This window comes from Protomyctophum parallelum (assembly GCF_964188405.1).
Source record: "Protomyctophum parallelum genome assembly, chromosome: 15".
Lineage (NCBI taxonomy): Eukaryota > Metazoa > Chordata > Actinopteri > Myctophiformes > Myctophidae > Protomyctophum > Protomyctophum parallelum.
The window spans coordinates 13,512,888-13,539,258 of NC_139710.1; the positions used below are offsets into that span (position 1 = coordinate 13,512,888).

Genomic DNA, 26,371 nt, shown 5'->3' on the forward strand with positions numbered 1-26,371 from the left:
CCGGTAGCCTATACCGAAGAAATTGAAGGAAATACTTCAATGCACTCATTGAAGCATAGCTGCAATACCATTTAGCAGTGACGCAATAACAGCATTTTAAATGCTGCATTTATTTTCCTGTTCCCAAGAATTATAGCTTAGGGCCGGCTATTTCAAAATTGGGTAACTAATAATGATTTGGATAATAGCGCATGTGCGTTATGGATAACGAATATATTGCCTTTTGGGTTTTTTTCCGGATATTGTATGCCGTCGCCTACACATAATTGTGACTACCTGAAGTGTGTCCCCACGGTCAGTATCACTGTATGTCTGTATCTGTAGGCCTAATGTTATTAGACTAGTAGTAGAACTTATTTTCCTGAGGAACTTCTGTTCTGCGCCACGCCACGGTGAATGATATGAGCGCTTTGGAGCAGGACAGGCTGCGCGCACTCTTCCACGCATACGACGTGGAGAACTCGGGGCAGATCGAGAAGAAGGGCTTTCTGACCATCTGCTCGGATCTGCACGTCTCGCCGGGCGAGGCGGAGGACATATTCCACCGACTGGACGTGGACCGAGACGGCGCGGTCACCCTGCTGGAGTTTATCAGTGGTTTCAACGAGCGCTACGGCACGATGGACATGGAGACGGACTGCGGGCTGTCCGCTGCGTGGGACGACTTCGAGCACCGGCTCGGGGACCAGGCCAGATTCATTCCAAGGTGACGAGTGAACTGAACATCATGACTGAACAGTAGCTGGAGTTATAATAATAATAATAATAATAATAATAATAATAATAATAATAATAATAATCATCATAATCATAATCATAATCATAATCATAATCATAATCATTATTATTATTATTATTATTATTAAAATATAATAAAACAGGTAGGTTCATTATTAGTGTATTATTAGGCTATTGTCCTATAGTTGTGATTATTGATACTCAGTTTCACCATGGGAAATTGGCATATGCTAAGCAATAGTTTGGTGTACGTGTAGGCCTACTATAAGTAGTCTAGTAAAGTAAGTAAGTAGGCTATGGCTACTATGACATAATGGCCAGCATTGCATTAGCCTATACTCTGCACTGCCACTGTCTGCAGTGGTGCAGTACTAACTAGGCTTTTAAGTGAATGTTTGACAGCCTGTTGCGATAGACTTGCAATTAATGCTTAATGAACAACAAAGGCTTATTGAGTAGACCTACTCTAGTCTAGGTAAGATTTGCATATAGGAGCTTTTTCTTTAGCATAGCCTATACTATCTTTGGATCACTGAATAATGGCCCATTGGCCTTCTCAACTGTTTTAGTTAAGGCACTTGAACACAGTAAAATCCTTTAGTGTAGCATAGTTTAAATGGACCCAGAGAAAACCAACAGTGACATTTGAAGGAAATTATCTGCACACCTGGGCTGTAGTTATGGAATAATGATATACTTTTGATACCCAACCTCTTTCTGCCATGCTGAGGTATCTGGGGCACTGATTGTCAATCTTCTTCCTCTCAGTTTATACCAGTCCATTATATTCCTCTAGTCACAGCAACCAGCTGACTGCTGAGAAAATGATGAAAGCACTTCCCTGTTTGGAAGTATTTTGTTCTTCAGTGAAAGTTGATATTGTGTGCATCTGTGTGTGTGTGTGTGTGTGTGTGTGTGTGTGTGTGTGTGTGTGTGTGTGTGTGTGTGTGTGTGTGTGTGTGTGTGTGTGAGGGTGTGTGTGCGTGTGTGAGTGTGTGTGTGTGTGTGTGTGTGTGTGTGTGTGTGTGTGTGTGTGTGTGTGTGTGTGTGTGTGTGTGTGTGTGTGTGTGTGTGTGTGCGTGTATGTGTGTGTGTGTGTGTGTGTGGGTGTGGGTGTGGGTGTGTGAGACTGTGTCTGTGTGTGTGTGTGTGTGTGTGTGTGTGTGTGTGTGTGTGTGTGTGTGTGTGTGTGTGTGTGTGTGTGTTTGTGTGAGAGACTGTGTGTGCGTGCGTGCGTGCATGTGTGCATGCCTGTGTTACACATATTATGTGAGGGTATGATGGTAGACAGAGTGTAATAGAACATTGAACAGTATAGGGCTATATGCAATTAGCTATATTCTATAGCTCTCTCTTTGCAGTGTATAGAATAGAATATTGAGAAGCTGCATAAAATCTTTTCTATAGAGATACAGTCACCCAAAACCACATAGGCTACCTATACCACCACTTTATGGGGCTTGTTAAAACAAAAGGTCAATCAATATTCACAGTACAGGACATGATACTGACCATGATGATACTGACATAAGTATCATGTTAGTATCATGGTCAGTATCATGTCAGTATCATCAGTATCATGTCAGTATCATCAGTATCATGTCAGACGTCAGTATCATCAGTGTCATGTCAGTATCATGACAGTATCATCAGTGTCATGTCAGTATCATGTTAGTATAATATCAGTATCATGGTCAGTATCATCAGTGTCATGTCAGTATCATGGTCAGTATCATGTTAGTATCATGGTCAGTATCATCAGTAGCATGGTCAGTATCATCAGTATCATGTCAGTATCATCAGTGTCATGTCAGTATCATGTTAGTATAATATCAGTATCATGGTCAGTATCATCAGTGTCATGTCAGTATCATGTTAGTATCATGGTCAGTATCATCAGTGACATGTCAGTATCATGGTCAGTATCATGGTCAGTATCATCAGTATCATGTTAGTATCATGGTCAGTATCATCAGTATCATGTCAGTATCATGGTCAGTATCATCAGTATCATGGTACTGTACACATGTACATCATGTGTCTTTTCACTAAGGACTCCTCTTCTCTCACCTCAGCTCATCAATAAACAGAAAATACCTTTTGAGGTGGTCAATTTATCAGCTTCAATTTTATAGTGTTCTTTCTCCTGGTTGGATGAAATTGGTGTCCCGACCTGAAAATTGTTAGCCTCATAATTTGCTAACCCTAACTCATATTTGTATGGTTTTCAGGGGAGACAAAACAAAAACACTTTCTACCTAAGTCACCTGACTTAGGCTGTTTTCTTTTCCTAAGCCATGTTTATCTGCCATTATTTATATCTGCCTATAACTCTACTCTATAACATTGCTGATATTGCCTACTGTATCTCTGCATTATTGCCTATATGTCCTCAGCCAATCAGAATGCTTGTTGTGTTCAAAATCATTTCTGCCTACATGTGACTGAAAACACTTTTGTGAAATGCAACACGCATTCTGATTGCATGGCTTAAGACATCACATAAACAATATAAGGCACATTGATGCAGCGGTGTTAGGAGAGTAGAGTTAGGCGAAAATATCAATTTGACCAAAAAGTGAGAACAGGCAAAACTATGAGGTTAATGAAATTTAGTTTAGTTTAGTTACATTATTTCAAGCCTCATCAACAGTATCACAAAAACACTTTGTATCCAACATTTCTTTCTGGTTGACGAAAAGGCATAGGCTGAAGCTCAAAGCTTATGTATGCCTATATATATATATATATATATGTCGGTTTACCTTATAACATTTATTTCATTATGAACGGACACTCAATTTTCAATATTTACATTCAAGACTTCATACTTATACACACAAGCACATACGGTACAATATCAGTTACACCCTATAATTAGTATAATTATATACTGTATATACAGTATAATTGTGTTTACTAAATGTGTGTTTACTAAAGAGCTGGAAAGACGGGGAGACCCTTGCTACTGAACAAATACTCTATTAAATGATTACAGGCAGCAGTGGCTCAGGGCCGGATGGTAACCTAACAAATACTCTATTAAATGATTACAGGCAGCAGTGGCTCAGGGCCGGATGGTAACCTATTAAATAATTACAGGCAGCAGTGGCTCAGGGCCGGATGGTAACCTATTCAATGATTACAGGCAGCAGTGGCTCAGGGCCGGATCGTAACCTATTAAATAATTACAGGCAGCAGTGGCTCAGGGCCGGATGGTAACCTATTAAATGATTACAGGCAGCAGTGGCTCAGGGCCGGATGGTAACCTGCATGGCAGTTCGAACCCGGCCAGAGTTAGTGTCGAAGTGTCCTTGAGCCAGACACTGAACCCCTAATTGCTCCTGATGTGCTGGTTGGTGCCTTGCATGGTTTCCTCTGTTATCTGTGTATGAGTGTGTGAATGGGTGAATGTAATGCACAATCTATGTAAAGCGCCTTGGATAAAGGCGCTATATAGGCACCATTTATCATTACGATCTGAATAGGTTATTAAAAATAAATCACTTACATCACCTTTAACTGATTGGATATAGTGTAACTGTGCGAAAGTGCGAAACGAAAGTGAAGAGCCCATTTAGCTTCTTAATTTGACCTGGGTATAATTGGCTGACATCCAGTAAGGTTTATCACTCTACAGTGTGTGTGTGTGTGTGTGTGTGTGTGTGTGTGTGTGTGTGTGTGTGTGTGTGTGTGTGTGTGTGTGTGTGTGTGTGTGTGTGTGTGTGTGTGTGTGTAAGTGTGTGTGTGTGTGTGTGTGTGTGTGTGTGTGTGTGTGTGTGTGTGTGTGTGTGTGTGTGTGTGTGTGTGTGTGTGTGTGTGTGTGTGTGTGTGTGTGTAGCCTTGCGGTATTGACACTAAGGATTATCTACGTATGTAGGCTGAATGCCTGTGGCTATGTCAAACACTCTCCACCTGTGTGACATGCTTTTATCATGCGGCGCTGACACAGGACAGTGAGTCATGTAGAACTAGGTTACTGAGGTCCTGACTTGACTTGTATGAAAATATATGTATCATTCTGCCTCTAGCCAATGAGCCACTGTGATGATGACTTACTGAATGTCGTGTTTTTGGCTAACAATATTTGACCGTTAAGAGAATCTGTTGTTTATTTTTAATCGATTGATATCTTTATTGTTCATGAAATAAATAAAAATCAAAGGTAACATACATCTGACCCACCATAATCAAAAGCATAACACAAAAACATTTACACCAGCTGATTTTCATTGGAATTGGAATTCTAAACACCCTACATGTAATTAGCTGGGCAATAATACATAAACCCTACTACTATATTTAGTCAGCAGCTTGTTTCTTCCACTGCTAGAGAAGAATTAAAATAATAAAAAATTCTACATAGAATTATAGCTGTAGTAGCAGTTCCATTAGCATTGTCCATTCAACTACGGCAATTAAAAAAAAAAGAGTCCTTTTGGTTTTACAGCTGGGTCTGTTAATGGAGAACTGGAAGACAAGTAAGGAAAACCATGTCAAGGAGAAGCAAAGATATACATAAATAAATACACATAAACCAGCAGGTAGCCTGCAGTATGTACATGAGGTTAGACATAAAGTTATTCAGTACGGTAGTAGGTCCACATAGCAGCAGGTATGTACATGAGACTACTAGACATTAAGATGCAAAAGCGTATCAACACATTGTCACCATTATGTGACTGTCTTCCAGCAGCGAACAGGTCGCTACTCTGTACCACAACATCAACCTGACGGAGCCCAGGCTGGTTCCTCATTTTGAGAGAGTGATCACAAACTTCACCAGGGAGTTCAGACAGCATCATTCAGACATTGAGAACCTGGCCCTCGCTGTCAAGCGGTAGGACACACACGCACGCACGCATGACTTCATTGTCATACAGATAATTGGAACATATCAATAGAAATAACATGAATGTGGAATTTAGGCTTTCAGCATGGACATGCACAAATAATAGCGATCAGGAGATTACCGGTATGTCATATTTGTGACAGGCCTAGCAAAACACGCACACGTGCACGTGCATGCACACACACACACACACACACACACACACACACACACACACACACACACAGTATGTGTCATTGTTGTATGACTTGTATACCAGATAAGTCCTTATCATGGTTGATACTAGCTGATAACACCAAGGGCTGATATGAACATTCAGGGCTGATACGACAGTGGCTGAACATTCAGTGTGCCACTGAATTTCACCTTGCTGTGGAAGGAAATCAGAAATCAGCACATCAAACATACATGGTCACGGTTCAAATTCTAGTATTTTCTCATTGTGTTTTTAACTAAAAATAAGGCTATACAGTATATGATCATCCATAAAAGGTTGGCAACCGCTGCTTGATTTTAATAGATTGTTTGACTAAGTATGACAGAGTGGACATGTATTCAAATGGACTGATAAGAACGAATGTTGTTTGCAGAGCGCAGGACCAGGCATCAATGCAGCTGAGTGAAATGGAGGAGGAGATGGATCAACGCATTCAAGCTACTGAGAAAAAGATGCGACAGCAGGTGACAGAGTATAGTTGCACGCACATAACATAACCTCACAGGAAGCCACGGGTTCGTTTTAACCTGTCACAGATTAGTTTTAACCTGCCGCAGATTAGTTTTAACCTGCGAGTCGATGAGTTTTAACCCAGCCATGGGTTAGTTGTAATCAGCCGCGCATGTCAGGACTGGTGTTGTCAGACTAATGCCTGTCCGACTGTTAGTATGTCTAACAAATGCACCCCACATAGAACACAGATTACATAACGCAAACTCAATCCCATACACAGCTTGATTAGACCTCCCCTCCCTGTAAAATATTCCGGTTCTCCAAGCTATCATGTTATCATACCCGCGGTTGTTCTCTTAAGTGTTTAGGCAAAGTGATAAGCAGGGTGGGTCTACTTAGCTCTTCCCTCATGTCAAACACAAACACATAGTATGTACAGCTGAATATCATATTACTGTTCTAAGATCAGACACATCCACCAATCGGATGTAGTATAATATATCATCATGGTTTTACACCTGTATGGATTTTAGATTCGAGAAATTAGTGAAAAAGTGAATAGAATGCTGCTCTGTAGATACAAACAGAATCCATAAAGAAACAGGCTATGTGTCTTTGGTCTAAATTGACATGGCATGCCATGGCATGGCATGCCATGGCATGGCATGCTTGCAGGGATAAATAATAATAGTTCTCTGTTGTTACATGAAATATCAACGTTAAATTCGTTGATCTGCATTTGGAAATATTGTACTACATAGCAACTATTTAATACTATTCACAATATTGATAATAAAGGAACTATTCAAACATTAAAATTGGGACACTGCTTAGATTTTGGGGTTGTGTTATATATCTCTATCTATACACAGTCAAATCTAACTAACTACAATCTAACTAACTAGTTCAACACATGTACGCTCATGGATGCATTTGTACACTCTCAGAGTTACAAATGGATAAATTAACACTGACATTTTACTTTGTATGTGGATAAATCATAATTGTTAAATATGGTATGTGTTTTATAAAAGCAACTATGACCTTGCAAAGTTATGATAGCGTGTTATGTTCCAATATTGAGATCCTGTACATTTCTAAGCCAAACAAAAAACATATTGACACACTCTCATTTGTGTCAGCACTGCAATAGCTTGAGTTCTAAGAGAATGAACCCCACCATGGCATTTCATGGAAAAGTAAGATATGATAACAATATTTAGTTTTCCATTAGGCTACAGTGAATTCAATTTAAACCTTAGAGTAGCCGACTCAGAGATACAAAATACACTCTCATAGAACTCTTGTAATTATAGAGTGACAATTGGATTAATTAATTCCTATGATACCTTTTTTTTTAACTTATTTTCATACACAGGGAAATAAACCATGTCTTATCACTGTGTGTGTGTGTGTGTGTGTGTGTGTGTGTGTGTGTGTGTGTGTGTGTGTGTGTGTGTGTGTGTGTGTGTGTGTGTGTGTTTTTGTGATGTTATGCAAGTGTACCATCAACCCTGTTTATTCTGGATCTACTGTTTGCTTTAACTAAAAAGCTCACACCTAGTAATCTCTCCTGCATTCCGTCACTGAATAGACACACACAGACACGCACGCACAGAGGCATGCGCACACACACGCACACGCACGCGCATGTGCACACACACACAGACGCGCGCACGCACACGCACACGCACACGCACACGCACACGCACACTTACATATGAATGGCCAACTGATGATTTGTTTGTTGTGTGTGTGTGTGTGTGTGTGTGTGTGTGTGTGTGTGTGCGTGCGTGCGTGTGTGCGTGCGTGCGTGCGTGCGTGTGTGTGTGTGTAGGAGGCCTATCGGACAGAGGCAGCTTTGAGTGAGCTGCGGTCCAGCTATGAGACTGAAGTGTATGAGCTGCAGTATAAAATCCAGAGGATGCAGGTGGTAAGTGTTTCATGTCAACATCCATGACTGTCTGTACTGTATGTAAACAGTTTCTCCACTGCACAGTTCCCTCATGGTGTACTGTATGTAAACAGTTTCTCCACTGCACAGTTCCCTCATGGTGTACTGTATGTAAACAGTTTCTCCACTGCACACTTCCCTCATGGTGTACTGTATGTAAACAGTTTCACCACTGCACAGTTCCCTCATGGTGTACTGTATGTAAACAGTTTCTCCACTGCACAGTTCCCTCATGGAATGGACCTTAAATCTCAAATCTCATCGGATGCTTTAAATTGCTTACAATTAAGTGGCATCCCGCACTCTCACATTGCATCGCATAAGTGGCATCTTTTCAAAACATACTGCATATGAGCCAGCTGCCTTTCTCTGAGTTTACTTAGCAGAGCTAAGGTTCACAGTACATGCTTAAATAAAACATTGTTCAGTCAGACATGGTTAAAAAAACGAGCTAAACGGTGATAAGCTTCGACCAGCACTCAGACTTGAACATTTTGACCAACCAACCAACTGACAGAGTGGATTATACTACCGTAGCTTCCTGGTCTGAGTTCAAACACAAACACAAAAATAATAATAATAATAATAATAGAATCTCTGCTTTATTATGTTAAAACTATGACATTTCAGCTCAGATGTCCTTCCTGAGATCAAGACAAAAAAAAGATTTTTATCTTGACAAGCGGTGTGCATAGTTGGGATTTCTGTGCGATCTATGTACAGGATATTTGTATGTGTGTGCAGTATGTATGTATGTATTCACTGTGTTGTTATTATTACCACTTCAGATAGAAGAAAAGTACAACAACATTAGTATGAAGGATGAGGGTACCGTCCTGAAGAAGAAGATTAACGTACTCTTGTTGGTGAGATGAGATTCATTCACTTTTGAACTCCATTTTTCACGAACTTTATATCTTGAAATTGTGCTATATATGCATGACATCCCATCAAACACAATGTTTTAAATTATATACAGGAATATGCTTGTTTTGTGTGTGTGTGTGTGTGTGTGTGTGTGTGTGTGTGTGTGTGTGTGTGTGTGTGTGTGTGTGCCCCTTCTATACTCTCAATCCTGAGTTATACTTATACAAGCTTAGAATGCGTTGTGTTGTGTTTAGAGCTTGTAGGTCGGCTATCTTAGTGTGCTATAACATCGTGGAACTAAGAATAAACCGGGCAACACTCCCTCCTTCATCTCTCGCTCCAGGACAACCAGAAGTTAAAACATGAGCTGTTGAAGTCTCAGACCAACATCGCTTGCCTACAGAGTGAGATGGACACACTGAAGATGGAACTGACAGACCACAGCATGAACACTGAAAGGTCTAGTTCACTAGTCTAGCAGTGCTCTCTCATTTGTGTTATTCTATCATTGTTTGTTTTGTCCTTCGTCCTTCATCGTGGAAAATTATTATACTCATTAAAATAATAAGAGAAGGTAGACAAGTTTACTTGTCTCTCTCTCCTATTCACATAGTGTACAAGCACAGACACACACACACACACACACACACACACACACACACACACACACACACACACACACACACAGACAGACAGACGCTAGTCTGTATCCAATTAGTAGATGCTAGTTATTGTAACCAATAGCCAACCAAAAACCAATAATATATTTTCTCCAGCTTCCTGTCTCCAGCTCAATAATTCTAACCAATTATCTAACTAGTTTGATGTCCAACATTATTTCAATTCCAACATGTGACTGTATGCACGCATGCACACACTCACGCGTTACCTTGAAAGGAGCCTCGCACAGGAGACAGAGAGAGAGAGAGAGAGAGAGAGAATGAGAGAGGCCTAACAAGAAACAGAAACATAGGCCACACCCCCTCACACTGACTGACGGACAACTCCCTGGGTGTTTACGTTTCATTCACAACTGTAACAGGATATCCTGGTGTGACTTCACACACAATAACTGCCCCACAGTGGTTACCATGGCAACATGGCCACAGGGAGGTAGAGTAGACTGTCTGGCCCTTTGAACCACATCAGTAGGAGCGTTCAAGCACATAAATTATAGTCTTATTATTTGGGACGTCGGACACTTTTTTCTGTAAAAAGTGTTGAGAGGCTCTTGGCAAAATTGCCATTCCACAAATAATTAGTTACCGGTAAGCTATACCGAGGTGTAAATTCAGCTATATCCTATTTCACTTCTGCATGACCTCACTTTGTATAAGGCTTTGAAATATAATACTGTATGTGTAGTATCTGCAGGGATTTTCAAGAGTGGAATGTGAAGATGAATACAGTATAAGCAGCTTATTCCAAAATAACTTATTCATTCATTTTCATAATTCTAACAATGTCTGACATTCTGTCAGAAACACCGCCGTATCTCCTCATTGCCTGCACCAATCACTCCCACTTTTCACACATGCATTGACCATATGAATATGGAGGTCTTAACGAAGCCCTTTTTTCGATTTGACACATTAATGATTAATAATGAATTTATTAGTGAATTAACCTCGCACCCTCGCACACCTCCGCCCCTTAGCGACACCTGCATCACAGGCCACCGTTCTCACCGTTACCCCACTGGCATGCTTCCTCTAGCTACCGCCGCAACACAACAAAGAGTGCCCTATACAATTTGGCGCCGCTGACTGTGTGTGTGTGTTGCATCCTTTGGCCGTCTTCTCCTGCTAAACTACACCGTTTGCACACATCTCACCATGCACAACAGCAACAGCTAGCCTGTCCAAACATCAACCACTACTTTGCATTCATATTCATGTCATATTTACAGTACTACGGCCTTCACAGTGACCAGGATATTTCCATCTCCCCGCAAATCACGTGTCACCAGTGTCACCAGTGAAATGCATGTTGGGACGGACACAGATTAATACTGGGACACAGTTTCCGGCGCAACATTCCCCTAGCATTCTCCAACGCACACCTTTTTCACACCGCCCCCAGGCAGGCATCAGACCTATGCATCAGACCCACACGAGGAAAACAACTCGGACCCATGTACAGCTACTCTTGCGTCAGTCGACATAACTTCTTCTTTGGGGAAGCATCGCGGCCGGGTTGCGTGGCACAGGCACCTCCTTCGCCGTGCCATACACATGGGCTACATGCACGCTGAAAGCCTGGACACTGACAACGACAGGTTACGGCTGCGCGTGGCTGCGTGACACTGAACAGCACGATCACAACGGAATGCTTATCTATCGGGGTCTCAGGGTGACCAAATGGAGACGTTTGGGGAAGACAGATCCCGTGCTGTTGGAACAACACAATGACAGAATACATACAGACAGATGCAATGCAACGACACGTTCCTAAATCACACAAAACATAAAATTCTTATCCTGATTATATAAAGAACAAACTACAACTTGCTTTGAAGCCCAAAAAGCCAACCTCCGCGTTCACCGTTTAATAGCTTATATCTCCATGGGCAGCAGACGGTGAGCGGTTAGGGACCGTCTACAAAGTGCAACACCGAACTTGAAAATATTCAATAACTTCCATTTATAGGCAGAATATCACCACCATATTTACATCACACATCAATGGTGTACTTATGATTGTACTACAGAATTTAATTAGCCTATACTTTTGTGCCCAACCCAACTTCCCAAGACCATCTGTAAACAATTCCCCCCCTATCAGTAATGTGATCTATTACATCGCACACTGAACATGATTTGCTGTTCATATATTCAGAACGGGTAAGGACTAGTCTAATTAAATTGTCTGGGACAGAATCTTGTCACCTCTGTATTGATTCCAATACTGATGAGTTACTGATGAATATATATATTATATTCTGATAGTAATCATTGAGTGTTTATTCAGTAACAGTAGTCTCCTCGTCTCGCCAGCTCTTTAGTAAACAGAAAATATATTCTCATTTGGCTCAATTTCATCCAATCAGGGGAGATAGATTACATTTGACTGATTTCCAATGCCAAATGTTCGCCTGTTTTCACCCAATGTTTGGAAGAAATTGGGACACTGGGGTTCATATGGTTAATGACAGGTGAGACCACTGCTGTGTTCCTCATCCAATGGCCTATTGTTTATGACTGTTTTGTGTGCAGAGATGAGGAGCTGATGAAGGAATACTCTGATGAGAGAGAACTCCTGGACAGTCAGATAGAGATTCTGCAGTAAGTGGGCCAACACGCATGCACACAAGCACGCAAAGACACATGCACACACAAAAATATGTTACAAGGAGATAACCACTTATGTCCTATATATGTACTTTGTCGTTTGACCATAAGCTAAAATAGCTCGTAAACTGGCACTCACATTCTGAGCTTTAATATAGATTTTCAATCTTCTTAAATGTTTGAAAGTCTTTTGGAATTCTGGAGAATTTGGGGGAAATTAAAAATAAATAAAATGTGTACTGTAAATAAATGTTTCCTTCTGTTTCCATTGTGTGTGTGTGTGTGTGTGTGTGTGTGTGTGTGTGTGTGTGTGTGTGTGTGTGTGTGTGTGTGTGTGTGTGTGTGTGTGTGCGTGCGTGCGTGCGTGCGTGCAGGGCAGCCAACAGAAAGCTCCATGACACTAATGATGGTCTGAGAACTGCACTTGAAAGACACTGCAAAGTTAGTGCTCACACACACATGTGCACAACCACACATATGGATCCACGCAGGCACGCACGCACGCGCGCACGCACACACGCACGCACGCACACACACACACACACACACACACACACACACACACACACACACACACACACACACACACACACACACACACACACACACACACACACACCCACACTGTACTGTACTGTACTGTACTGTACTGTACTGTACTGTACTGTACTGTACTGTACTGTACTGTACTGTACTGTACTGTACTGTACTGTACTGTACTGTACTGTACTGTACTGTACTGTGCATAGACTGCCTGTTTGACAGTCTCATTGTTGTAGGTGGGCAGCAGTGTGTCTCTATTGGACCTAAGGAGCAAAAGCCGAAATAAAAGTATCTGCTTCTCATCATCACCATACTCTTTAGTGGACCGGTAAGACCTGTGAAGACAGACATTGCAACACTAATTTTGTATTTTCAATATGAATGGTTTGATTTTGTTGTTTGTTATTAGCCTTGGCAGAAATGTATTTTCTGGAGTGAGTATTCACTATTGCATTTTCTTTTGTTTAGAGCCATTTCTAAAGCTGTTAGCAGTACTTATACTGCTGGAACACAATAAACCCATGTTGAACTCTGAGACAATGTTATTCCTGGTACTGCACAACTTTCTCTGAACATATGACTGTGTATTTACACAGTGGTCGTGTAAATGTTGAGTCTGCTGCTTTGAGGTATTTGTTTAGGGAACTCTCCAAGGTGAGAAACTGGAACGTAGGGTTCTGTTGTTAATAGATTAGTATAAGATTTAACACTTTCATCTTAACATGATGTAGAAAAACGTAGGAATCATGCTGCATCAAGTATAATCTTACACAATGCATCCTGTAGTACTTAAGAACGTGATACAAATTGCTTATCCTTTGAGGAAAATAAGCAAATTTAGTTTTTATTATTTAGAGTAATATCTTTCTAATATTATTAGAATATTGTGAACCACAGGCTTCTTAAAAGTCTTGATAGTATTGATCAATAATATTACATTCCTTTACCTCTGGGACTGCTCAATAGCCATGTACACTACAGTCAATAACCGTTCAGATTTAGAGGTTGTATACATTTGAACATTCTCTTTTGACTCAAGTACTGGGGTTAGTACTTTGTCCACCACTGGTGTTATGCTGATGATATCTTTTCGTACATTTCTTTCCCCCTACCAGGTTCTATGAACGCATGGAGGAGGAGCCTCTGGACAGTCGCAGGCCCAGCTGTGAGAGCCTGGCCCTGGCTATGTGTGACCCAGGCCTGAAGCGCAGATACAGCAGCGAGTGTGAAGAGGACAGCCTGCCTGAGAGCTACATGGACAGCGGCCGGTCCACCCTCCGAGGCTCACACAGAGGCTATGACTCTGAGCACGAGGTCAAGGGTCAAGAGGAAGAGGAGGAGAATGACAAGGACAATAGACGAGAGGACGAGAAGGAGGACAGCGTGATGGAAGACGACTCTGACACTGATGTAAGACACATACCACATGCATGCTACACAAGCACATTGTGACATTGTGTGTTTTGTTGAACTCTTACTTATCAAAATGTATTTCATTGTGTTTTGCTACATCAGTGTTGTGTGAATCTTAAAGCTACAATTCATAAAAACATTTTAGTAAATAAAATGTTACTTTAACCGATCTGCATGTTAATCAAATATAACTAACACAACTGCAATGGTTGGAGGAATGGAGGTGGTCTCCCCACTCTTGTGTATATCCTGTGGTTAGGTAGGGCCACTACTAGTTGACAAGAGGAATTGCACCAAGCTCAATGTGTAATATCTCCCCTGCCCTAACTGGCTTTCCATTCTTGCGGTAGTAGAACTATTTCAACATGTATTGTATCTAATGTTTGATGCTACTTTTTTCCGCCACTGTGTGTCTAGGTGGCTGAGATACAGGACAGTGAATCAGCTTTTGGGTCAGAGTCCGGCTCTATTTTAGACTGGAAGCAGTCTCAACCTCTTTCTAGAACGAGCTCTGGAGCCTCCACAACTCGGAAACCTCTCACAGTCATCACCACTCAGGTACGAGGTTAACAGAGGGATGCTGGGAGGGTTAGGGTACTAGGGAAACAGAGGGATGCTGGGAGGGTTAGGGTACCAGGGAAACAGAGGGATGCTGGGAGGGTTAGGGTACCAGGGAAACAGAGGGATGCTGGGAGGGTTAGGGTACCAGGGAATTAAACAGAGGGATGCTGGGAGGGTTAGGGTACCAGGGAATTAAACAGAGGGATGCTGGGAGGGTTAGGGTACTAGGGAAACAGAGGGATGCTGGGAGGGTTAGGGTACTAGGGAAACAGAGGGATGCTGGGAGGGTTAGGGTACCAGGGAAACAGAGGGATGCTGGGAGGGTTAGGGTACTAGGGAAACAGAGGGATGCTGGGAGGGTTAGGGTACCAGGGAAACAGAGGGATGCTGGGAGGGTTAGGGTACTAGGGAAACAGAGGGATGCTGGGAGGGTTAGGGTACCAGGGAAACAGAGGGATACTGGGAGGGTTAGGGTACTAGGGAAACAGAGGGATGCTGGGAGGGTTAGGGTACTAGGGAAACAGAGGGATGCTGGGAGGGTTAGGGTACTAGGGAAACAGAGGGATGCTGGGAGGGTTAGGGTACCAGGGAAACAGAGGGATGCTGGGAGGGTTAGGGTACCAGGGAAACAGAGGGATGCTGGGAGGGTTAGGGTACTAGGGAAACAGAGGGATGCTGGGAGGGTTAGGGTACTAGGGAAACAGAGGGATGCTGGGAGGGTTAGGGTACCAGGGAAACAGAGGGATGCTGGGAGGGTTAGGGTACTAGGGAAACAGAGGGATGCTGGGAGGGTTAGGGTACTAGGGAAACAGAGGGATGCTGGGAGGGTTAGGGTACCAGGGAAACAGAGGGATGCTGGGAGGGTTAGGGTACTAGGGAAACAGAGGGATGCTGGGAGGGTTAGGGTACTAGGGAAACAGAGGGATGCTGGGAGGGTTAGGGTACCAGGGAAACAGAGGGATGCTGGGAGGGTTAGGGTACTAGGGAAACAGAGGGATGCTGGGAGGGTTAGGGTACCAGGGAAACAGAGGGATACTGGGAGGGTTAGGGTACCAGGGAATTAAACAGAGGGATGCTGGGAGGGTTAGGGTACCAGGGAAACAGAGGGATGCTGGGAGGGTTAGAGTACTAGGGAAACAGAGGGATGCTGGGAGGGTTAGGGTACTAGGGAAACAGAGGGATGCTGGGAGGGTTAGGGTACCAGGGAAACAGAGGGATGCTGGGAGGGTTAGGGTACTAGGGAAACAGAGGGATGCTGGGAGGGTTAGGGTACCAGGGAAACAGAGGGATGCTGGGAGGGGTAGGGTACCAGGGAAACAGAGGGATGCTGGGAGGGTTAGGGTACCAGGGAAACAGAGGGATGCTGGGAGGGTTAGGGTACCAGGGAATTAAACAGAGATGTTGGGAGGGTTAGGGTACTAGGGAAACAGAGGGATGCTGGGAGGGTTAGGGTACCAGGGAAACAGAGGGATGCTGGGAGGGTTAGGGTACCAGGGAAACAGAGGGATGCTGGGAGGGTTAGGGTACCAGGGAATTAAACAGAGGGATGCTGGGAGGGTTAGGGTACCAGGGAAACAGAGGGATGCTGGGAGGGTTAGGGTACCAGGGAATTAAACAGAGGGATGCTGGGAGGGTTAGGGTACCAGGGAAACAGAGGGATGCTGGGAGGGTTAGGGTACTAGGGAAACAGAGGGATACTGGGAGGGTTAGGGTACCAGGGAATTAAACAGAGGGATGCTGGGAGGGTTAGGGTACCAGGGAAACAGAGGGATGCTGGGAGGGTTAGGGTACCAGGGAAACAGAGGGATGCTGGGAGGGTTAGGGTACTAGGGAAACAGAGGGATGCTGGGAGGGTTAGGGTACCAGGGAAACAGAGGGATGCTGGGAGGGTTAGGGTACTAGGGAAACAGAGGGATGCTGGGAGGGTTAGGGTACCAGGGAAACAGAGGGATGCTGGGAGGGGTAGGGTACTAGGGAAACAGAGGGATGCTGGGAGGGTTAGGGTACCAGGGAAACAGAGGGATGCTGGGAGGGTTAGGGTACTAGGGAAACAGAGGGATGCTGGGAGGGTTAGGGTACCAGGGAAACAGAGGGATGCTGGGAGGGTTAGGGTACCAGGGAAACAGAGGGATGCTGGGAGGGTTAGGGTACCAGGGAATTAAACAGAGGGATGCTGGGAGGGTTAGGGTACTAGGGAAACAGAGGGATGCTGGGAGGGTTAGGGTACCAGGGAAACAGAGGGATGCTGGGAGGGTTAGGGTACCAGGGAATTAAACAGAGGGATGCTGGGAGGGTTAGGGTACTAGGGAAACAGAGGGATGCTGGGAGGGTTAGGGTACCAGGGAAACAGAGGGATACTGGGAGGGGTAGGGTACTAGGGAAACAGAGGGATGCTGGGAGGGTTAGGGTACCAGGGAAACAGAGGGATGCTGGGAGGGTTAGGGTACTAGGGAAACAGAGGGATGCTGGGAGGGTTAGGGTACCAGGGAAACAGAGGGATGCTGGGAGGGTTAGGGTACCAGGGAAACAGAGGGATGCTGGGAGGGGTAGGGTACCAGGGAAACAGAGGGATGCTGGGAGGGTTAGGGTACCAGGGAATTAAACAGAGGGATGCTGGGAGGGTTAGGGTACCAGGGAATTAAACAGAGGGATGCTGGGAGGGTTAGGGTACCAGGGAAACAGAGGGATACTGGGAGGGTTAGGGTACCAGGGAAACAGAGGGATACTGGGAGGGTTAGGGTACCAGGGAAACAGAGGGATGCTGGGAGGGTTAGGGTACCAGGGAATTAAACAGAGGGATGCTGGGAGGGTTAGGGTACCAGGGAAACAGAGGGATGCTGGGAGGGTTAGGGTACCAGGGAATTAAACAGAGGGATGCTGGGAGGGTTAGGGTACTAGGGAAACAGAGGGATGCTGGGAGGGTTAGGGTACCAGGGAAACAGAGGGATACTGGGAGGGTTAGGGTACCAGGGAATTAAACAGAGGGATGCTGGGAGGGTTAGGGTACTAGGGAAACAGAGGGATGCTGGGAGGGTTAGGGTACCAGGGAAACAGAGGGATGCTGGGAGGGTTAGGGTACCAGGGAATTAAACAGAGGGATGCTGGGAGGGTTAGGGTACCAGGGAAACAGAGGGATGCTGGGAGGGTTAGGGTACCAGGGAATTAAACAGAGGGATGCTGGGAGGGTTATGGTACCAGGGAAACAGAGGGATGCTGGGAGGGTTAGGGTACTAGGGAAACAGAGGGATGCTGGGAGGGTTAGGGTACCAGGGAAACAGAGGGATGCTGGGAGGGTTAGGGTACCAGGGAAACAGAGGGATGCTGGGAGGGTTAGGGTACCAGGGAAACAGAGGGATGCTGGGAGGGTTAGGGTACTAGGGAAACAGAGGGATGCTGGGAGGGTTAGGGTACCAGGGAAACAGAGGGATGCTGGGAGGGGTAGGGTACTAGGGAAACAGAGGGATGCTGGGAGGGTTAGGGTACCAGGGAAACAGAGGGATACTGGGAGGGTTAGGGTACATGGGAAACAGAGGGATGCTGGGAGGGTTAGGGTACCAGGGAATTAAACAGAGGGATGCTGGGAGGGTTAGGGTACTAGGGAAACAGAGGGATGCTGGGAGGGTTAGGGTACCAGGGAAACAGAGGGATGCTGGGAGGGGTAGGGTACTAGGGAAACAGAGGGATGCTGGGAGGGTTAGGGTACCAGGGAAACAGAGGGATACTGGGAGGGTTAGGGTACATGGGAAACAGAGGGATGCTGGGAGGGTTAGGGTACCAGGGAATTAAACAGAGGGATGCTGGGAGGGTTAGGGTACTAGGGAAACAGAGGGATGCTGGGAGGGTTAGGGTACCAGGGAAACAGAGGGATGCTGGGAGGGTTAGGGTACTAGGGAAACAGAGGGATGCTGGGAGGGTTAGGGTACCAGGGAAACAGAGGGATGCTGGGAGGGTTAGGGTACTAGGGAAACAGAGGGATGCTGGGAGGGTTAGGGTACCAGGGAAACAGAGGGATGCTGGGAGGGTTAGGGTACCAGGGAAACAGAGGGATACTGGGAGGGTTAGGGTACTAGGGAAACAGAGGGATGCTGGGAGGGTTAGGGTACCAGGGAAACAGAGGGATACTGGGAGGGTTAGGGTACCAGGGAAACAGAGGGATGCTGGGAGGGTTAGGGTACCAGGGAAACAGAGGGATGCTGGGAGGGTTAGGGTACCAGGGAATTAAACAGAGGGATGCTGGGAGGGTTAGGGTACCAGGGAAACAGAGGGATGCTGGGAGGGTTAGGGTACTAGGGAAACAGAGGGATGCTGGGAGGGTTAGGGTACCAGGGAAACAGAGGGATACTGGGAGGGTTAGGGTACCAGGGAATTAAACAGAGGGATGCTGGGAGGGTTAGGGTACTAGGGAAACAGAGGGATGCTGGGAGGGTTAGGGTACCAGGGAAACAGAGGGATGCTGGGAGGGTTAGGGTACCAGGGAATTAAACAGAGGGATGCTGGGAGGGTTATGGTACCAGGGAAACAGAGGGATGCTGGGAGGGTTAGGGTACCAGGGAAACAGAGGGATGCTGGGACTCGAACCCGCAACATGCCGTCAGGCTGGATTACCGGCCTAGGTGCCTGGACCGCTCAGCCGCAGCCCAGGCCAAGGACGATTATTTAGGACTATATTGATAATCGTCAAATACACTCTACCATTGTTTGTGTTCTGTCCCCCCAACAGGAGAAGAAGAGCAGTGTTGACATGGGTGTCATGACATCAGAGAAAGCCTATAGGATTGTATTGGCCGGAGATGCTGCCGTGGGCAAGTCCAGCTTCCTGCTCCGCCTCTGCAAGAACGAGTTCAGAGCGAACTGCAGCGCTACACTGGGTGGGTTGGATTCAGCTGCTGAGGTTCTGTGATGCTGAGTGATTAATTAAATCCTTATATGCTTCATGGACCGCAGTCCCTTGGGGGTCTATTAGTAGACCCCCTACTTTTTTCCCTCTGCACATATCGTTGGGGAAAATAGCCTACAATCTCACATAGGCCCCTTTTCCACCGGTTGGTTCCCAATGGGAACCGGTTCAGTTCTTTTTGGTTCTTAGTCCATGAGCCAGAGCTCCAAAATTGAAACATTAATTATGAATTGAGTGGGCAAAACCATACCTATATTAGATTGTTATCACCATTAAACTTCACCAATTGAGTACTTACACGAAGACAATGATTTATTGTATTACAGATTTTACATTTTTAAATAGGCAAATGAGGCATTATGTAGGAAAAATATGCAATACTCAAAAATATGAAAAAGCTACTACTGTGGAAGGGTTATCATGTATTAATTTACTTGTATTGATCCTATAAACAATTTAATATAGGGTATAGTTTGCCTACCAATTTTGGAGCTCTGGCTCATGGACTAAAAACCAAAAAGAACTGAACCGGTTCCCATTGGGAACCAACCGGTGGAAAAGGGGTCATAGTGTCGCATCCTGACAAACTTGTAGCTATTTTTGGCAGCTCACGCAAAATAGAATTATCACCAGTCTGTCCCATGGCCTTTTGTTCAATCAATTTGATTGAAGTGGAAGGGTCACTGTAATGCAAAGTTTCTCTGGTGTTTCTAGGCGTGGATTTTCAGATGAAGACTCTAGTTGTGGATGGAGAGCCCACATTGCTGCAACTATGGGACACTGCAGGACAGGAAAGGTACGTCATTCAACACTTGTATGGCGCAAAGCATACATTTTACGCCTTAAAAAAACATCACATAGTGACATGGGTGTACCCGCCCGTTGGCACATCCTCCCTTGAGCCAATTTTAATATAAGAGGATATAAATATTCTGATAGAATGACATGCCCAAAATTGAGATGCTAGGTTTAAAGTGGATGAAAGCGAGATTTGATTTTGTGAACGTTTACAAAGAGATTTGTTGGCCCTCAATTAGCTACCACCTTGACCATAGGGTTCCTGGACAGAAGCGATGCCACTAACCTTGATGGATAAAGTTATGTATGTTATTATTATGTATGTATGTATGTATATGCATATCTTTTATTTTCTTTAATTTTCTCTGGAGTTGTTAACCCATTTCTTTTTTGGTATATGTGTATAACTGTGTCCTTTGTTCCACAACGTGCCTGAGCTGAGCTGTTTTTGTTTGTTTGTTTTTGTTTTTCCCGTCTTGTCTTTGTCATTGTCATAAAATGTAAAAATCAATAAAAATATTATTGAAAACAAAAAAGAACTAGTGAAAATCAGAACTAAAACGTCATCTATGCGTCACATTCTCTACCCACGGCAGGTTCCGCAGCATTGCCAAGTCTTATTTCCGCAGAGCGGACGGTGTGCTGCTGTTGTACGACGTCACCTGTGAGAAGAGCTTTCTGAACGTTAGAGAATGGCTGGATATGATTGAGGTAACAATGCATTGCTGTCTTCTTCAATACACATTATACAACAGGTCGTTTTGAGGAAGCAATCTGATTGGTTGAAACAGCCTTCTAGCCGTCCTTCAAACAGGCATCATGGAACACCTAATTAAAACAAAGCTTGTTACAAGAGGCCTTATGTTATTATTACTATTATTATGCGAACTGTGGCTGCACTACTAAATCCTCTGTGAATTTAAACTTAAAATGGACAAAGATAACAGACCATTAGCTAATGGACCCTTATAATGTTCAGAAGAGTTAAATTAACACTGAGGACACTGCTGCTGTGTGAGGTTATATTTTTGGAATGTTAAAATTGTCTGAATGTTAAATGTAGTGACCTTGCTTGTTTTTCTGTCTTTACATGCAGCACATACATAAGTAAGTGTGGACTATACAGTATGCCAGCATGATTGTGTTTTGTTGTAATGTGGCCTTTTTTGTGTGAAAGTGTCACTTTGTCAGATGTCTGTATACATACAGTATCAGGGCTGGGCAATTGACCAAACATATTGAAATATAAAAAAATATCAAAACCGTAACCGATATTTAGAAACAATATCTGACTTGTAATAGAATGATCGAGAAGCATGTTTTTTTATATCCTTGTTTTTCTTGTTTTTTAATAGATTTTTATAATTGACTAAATCTTTTTGCCTGATTAAACACTTAACCTTTTATATTGTACTTCTTTGTACAATGGTGATGTACAAAATAGCTAAAATTGTCAATCTACAAGCTCACAACACATTGCATCGCAACATCTTGTAGACATGCAATTTTCACTACATATTTTGTATCGTTCTTTACACTGTAATTGAGGCAGTAGTGATATTGATTGAAGATATCGTCTGGCCATAACACATAAATGTAGATATACAGTCTAGTGCTCTGTGATGTTTACGTTTGCTTTGATTTACACAGAGTTCACAATACAAATCAACTGTTTGTGTTGTGTGTGTGTGTGTGTGTGTGTGTGTGTGTGTGTGTGTGTGTGTGTGTGTGTGTGTGTGTGTGTGTGTGTGTGTGTGTGTGTGTGTGTGTGTGTGTGTGTGTGTGTGTGTTGTGTGTGTGTGTGTGTGTGTGTGTGTGTGTGTGTGTGTGTGTGTGTGTGTGTGTTTGTGTGTGTGTGTGTGTGTGTGTGTGTGTGTTTGTGTGTGTGTGTGTGTGTGTGTGTGTGTGTGTGTGTGTGTGTGTGTGTGTGTGTGTGTGTGTGTGTGTGTTTGTGTGTGTGTGTGTGTGTGTGTGTGTGTGTGTGTGTGTGTGTGTTTGTGTGTGTGTGTGTGTGTGTGTGTGTGTGTGTGTGTGTGTGTGTGTCAGGATGTGTCCCCAGATGATATTCCCATCATGATGGTGGCTAATAAGAGTGACCTGAGACAAGAGGCACTGAAGAATGGAGTCAGCTGTGTCCCAACCAGCTGTGGAGAAAAACTAGCTATGGTAGAACATGTACACACATGCACGCACACACGCACGCACACATGCACACACACACACAAACACACCCGTATGAAACACATACTGTAGAATACACGGAAGCAGCACAATGATTATCAAAATAAATAATATAGTGTATTAAATGTTCATTTTTCAGGAAATTTAAAATAAAAACAAATCAGGAAATTAAGAAAACCTTATATTTTGAAAACAAAGCAATACTGCCTCATCAAAGTTGGTGTTGTCAATGTGACTTTATTGTCAATTCACCTATAGCTAAGCCCCGCCCTCTCCCACTTGGACACTTTCCAGCCGGGATCATTCATTCCAATGACAATATCATGGATTTCACACATTAAATACTGGTTCATTTTTGGAACAAAACCTTCAAAATCTCTCAAAATCTGTGAACAAGGCCTGCCATATGCACTGGAAAATATTTGCGTGACATTTCTTTTTTAAAACAATTTTTTATCATATAGGAAAACTATTGGTGGAGAGGTTTGTCTAACCCATGTTATTCTTAGCTGTGATTGGACCATAGCAGTTTCAGGAGGGGCTTATCTATAGGTCAATTACTTGCATGAGAGGGGGAGATGTGGTGGAGTTAGTTGCAGTAATTACATTGCGCCACCCTCTTGGTGGACTTATCGAAAGCTTTTGACACAGTACATCATACCATATTTATTCAGAAATTGCACAATATTGGTTTTAGCAAAGCAGCTTCCGAATGGTTTAATAATTAATTTACTTAACAGACATCAATCTGTCTGAGCTTTGGCCAGTTTCCATGGGTGTCCCGCAGGGCTCAATCTTAGGCCCAGTCCTTTTTACTTTATATATAATATTATATGTGATTTAAATGACTATCATCATCTCCATCTGTATGCAGACACAGTCATATACTGTGTTGCTGATACAGCACAGCTTGCCACTATAGCAATCTGCAGCAATTGCATTCAATGCACTCCAAGATGCCCTGGTTGAGCTTAGGCTTGTGCTGAACGCAAGCAAAACTAAGTTCATGTTTTTCACTAAGGCTAGAACCAACCAACATCCATGAAAGCTTAGCATTAATCTCTCAAAATGGTCTGCTATTGAAAGGGGAGACATACTTTGGTTAGATATACAGTAGCATTGGTTAGACACATAGCACTAGTCCGACTGGATTAAGGTTGGTCAGAATATAAGTATCTGGCTTGATGATAAATTAATTCATTCTGTCATCAAACTAAGACAAAAATATGTATTTCTTTATAGAAACAATTAAAGCATGTTTTCCAACATCATGTAAAAAGACAATTATTGAAGCCACTTTTCTCTCAGTTTTAGACTATGGGGACATTCTTTACAGGATTGCTGCTCCATCCATTTAAAACTGTCTCAGTGCCACATGACGCCTTATGGCGCCTCCCCCTTATAGCATCTTGGCATGGTGTACCAGTCCATTCTGCCCTAAGATGGGTCACTGGTGACAGTTATGGTACCCATCATTGTACACTATGAGAACACAGGCTTATCCTCTCTCTTTGAGATAATTTTCAAAGCCATCTCAGGAATGATCCCCCCTTACATTTGTTCTATGTTTTTGGATCAGAATCCTAGTGCCTAACCCGTTCGATTTACTTCCTGACCCTTAAGGTTCCATTTGCTAACACAAAGTTAGGCAAAGCAGCATTCTCTGTCAGTGCTCCATTTGATTGGAATGAGCTCCAGAAGTCCTTAAAATTAAAGCTGCCTTTCTAAGGTAGCCTAAATTCAGGGAAATGATTTCCAGCACTTTTGTTCAACATTGTAACTATTTTAATTAATTCTCTTATCTGTCTTTTATAGTTTTTTTGGTTTTCAGTATTTTCAGTCTTCGGATTAATATATTTCCCATATATTTACAATTCCCATATACTTTGGTGCACTGCTCTTCCTTGTGGATAGGGCGAGGGCTGTCTTACTGAGACAATCTATAGTCCAAGGAAGCTCTGAGAAGGAAGAGAAGTGGTGACGTGACTGGGCTGCGCCATGACACTTTCATGGACACCTTCATGGGAGCCAAACTCACACTCACGCCGGTGCAATGAATACATGGCAGAGGCAGTGAATGGAGCTGGCTGGACCAGCTCATAACAAACATTATTTATGAATGACTCAGACCTTTTGTAAAGTAATCACTTATGTTTTTAACAGAAGACATGTAACACATTATTGTCTGCTGTGTTGCTATTCGATGTGTACATGTGTGTAATTTTTATAGAGGTATGGTATCTAAAGAGCACAAAGTAAGTACCTTTCTGAAGTATCACGAGACTTCCCACCGTTTCCTGATATGTCTTCTGTTATTTTCCAGAAGTGATTACTTTACAAAAGGTCTCAATTGTTCATAAATAATGTTTGTTATAAGCTGGTCCAGCCGGCTCCATTCACTGCCATGTATTCATTGCACTTCTCTTCCTTCTCAGAGCTTCCTTGATATAGTCCAGGAAGTAAGTGGTGAAGTGTCCTTTACTACTTTCCATTGGTTCAATATTTTCGAAACAACACACAGCTGTAAAGGGTTCAATAGCACTGATAATATGAAGAAAAAGAAACATCTAAAAAATGGAGTTAAGTGGTTTCCTCCCGACAACGATATATTTTCATATTGTATGACTGTAGAACTACAGTCAACCACAGTGATGGTTAATATTTCCTTACAGACATACAATGGCCTCTTCTGTGAGACAAGTGCCAAGGATGGAAGCAATATTCTGGAAGCTGTTCTCCACCTGGCCAGGTAAAGATACTCAGAATGTATATTGTCTACTCACTCAGTTATTACACAACATAGAAACAGCGATGGCTTTTGTTGAATGTGACATTTGTTTTCTAGTTCAGACTAGATCCTTATCTATCAAAACCAGTGATGAAATAGGGTGTTGATTACTGATTACTTGGCTAGTGGCAAAAATCCCTCAATACAAACTACAAAGCCTCCAATTGAATTGTGAACCGCATCTTGACCGTTACTGCCCTCTAGTGGGCAACATATAAACTGACATTTAATAGATCTTCCTGCCCCTTTTCCCCCATACGTCTGTTCTTCCACCTGACTCTTCCTTGGCTAATTTCCCTTTTCAACCTGCTCCTTCCTCTGTACACTTCTTCCCTTGGACATTCTTTTCCTTGATCCCTCTACTCATTTCTCTCTCTCTCTCTCTCTCTCTCTCTCTCTCTCTCTCTCTCTCGCTCTCTCTCTGTCCCACAGAGAGGTGAAAAAGCAGGGTCATTCTGATGTGAGCAGCGGCTCGTTAACAAGCCTGGCAGCTACCAAGAAGAAATCAAACTTATCCTGCTGCACCTGACCCAACACTACATACAATATATCCAGTGTTTGACTCAAGGTGAACTCAGTGCGAGTCAAGGAATCATAACATGTACTCCTGCTAAAAGGAAAGAGGAAAAACTAAACGCAAGGATATTTAATAGCCAAGAATGCTGGGGGGGGGGGGAGAACAAAAGCAGTCATTGTGAGCATCAGCGTCATCCTTTGCCTTTGTCACTGGACGTAGAAAACTGAAACACCACAACAGCAGGACGTCAGGTATAAATGTCAGAGACAAAATATTTCTATTCATCTTTTCAAAAGAAAAAA

General features: G+C 43.5%; 1 protein-coding gene across 1 annotated transcript; it reads left to right on the forward strand.

Annotated features, from left to right (window-relative positions):
• The first annotated feature begins 333 nt into the window (after window positions 1-333).
• rasef (RAS and EF-hand domain containing) lies at window positions 334-26,096 on the forward strand. The gene is made up of 17 exons (XM_083783872.1): window positions 334-706; window positions 5,432-5,578; window positions 6,181-6,271; window positions 8,098-8,193; window positions 9,003-9,080; window positions 9,425-9,540; window positions 12,297-12,365; window positions 12,746-12,812; window positions 13,151-13,242; window positions 14,030-14,324; window positions 14,745-14,885; window positions 19,609-19,756; window positions 20,500-20,581; window positions 21,180-21,294; window positions 22,630-22,749; window positions 25,437-25,513; window positions 25,985-26,096. Exons 1-17 carry the CDS (start codon window positions 402-404, stop codon window positions 26,079-26,081), a joined length of 2,136 nt encoding a protein of 711 aa, XP_083639998.1. The 5' UTR covers window positions 334-401; the 3' UTR covers window positions 26,082-26,096.
• Window positions 26,097-26,371: the final 275 nt, after the last annotated feature.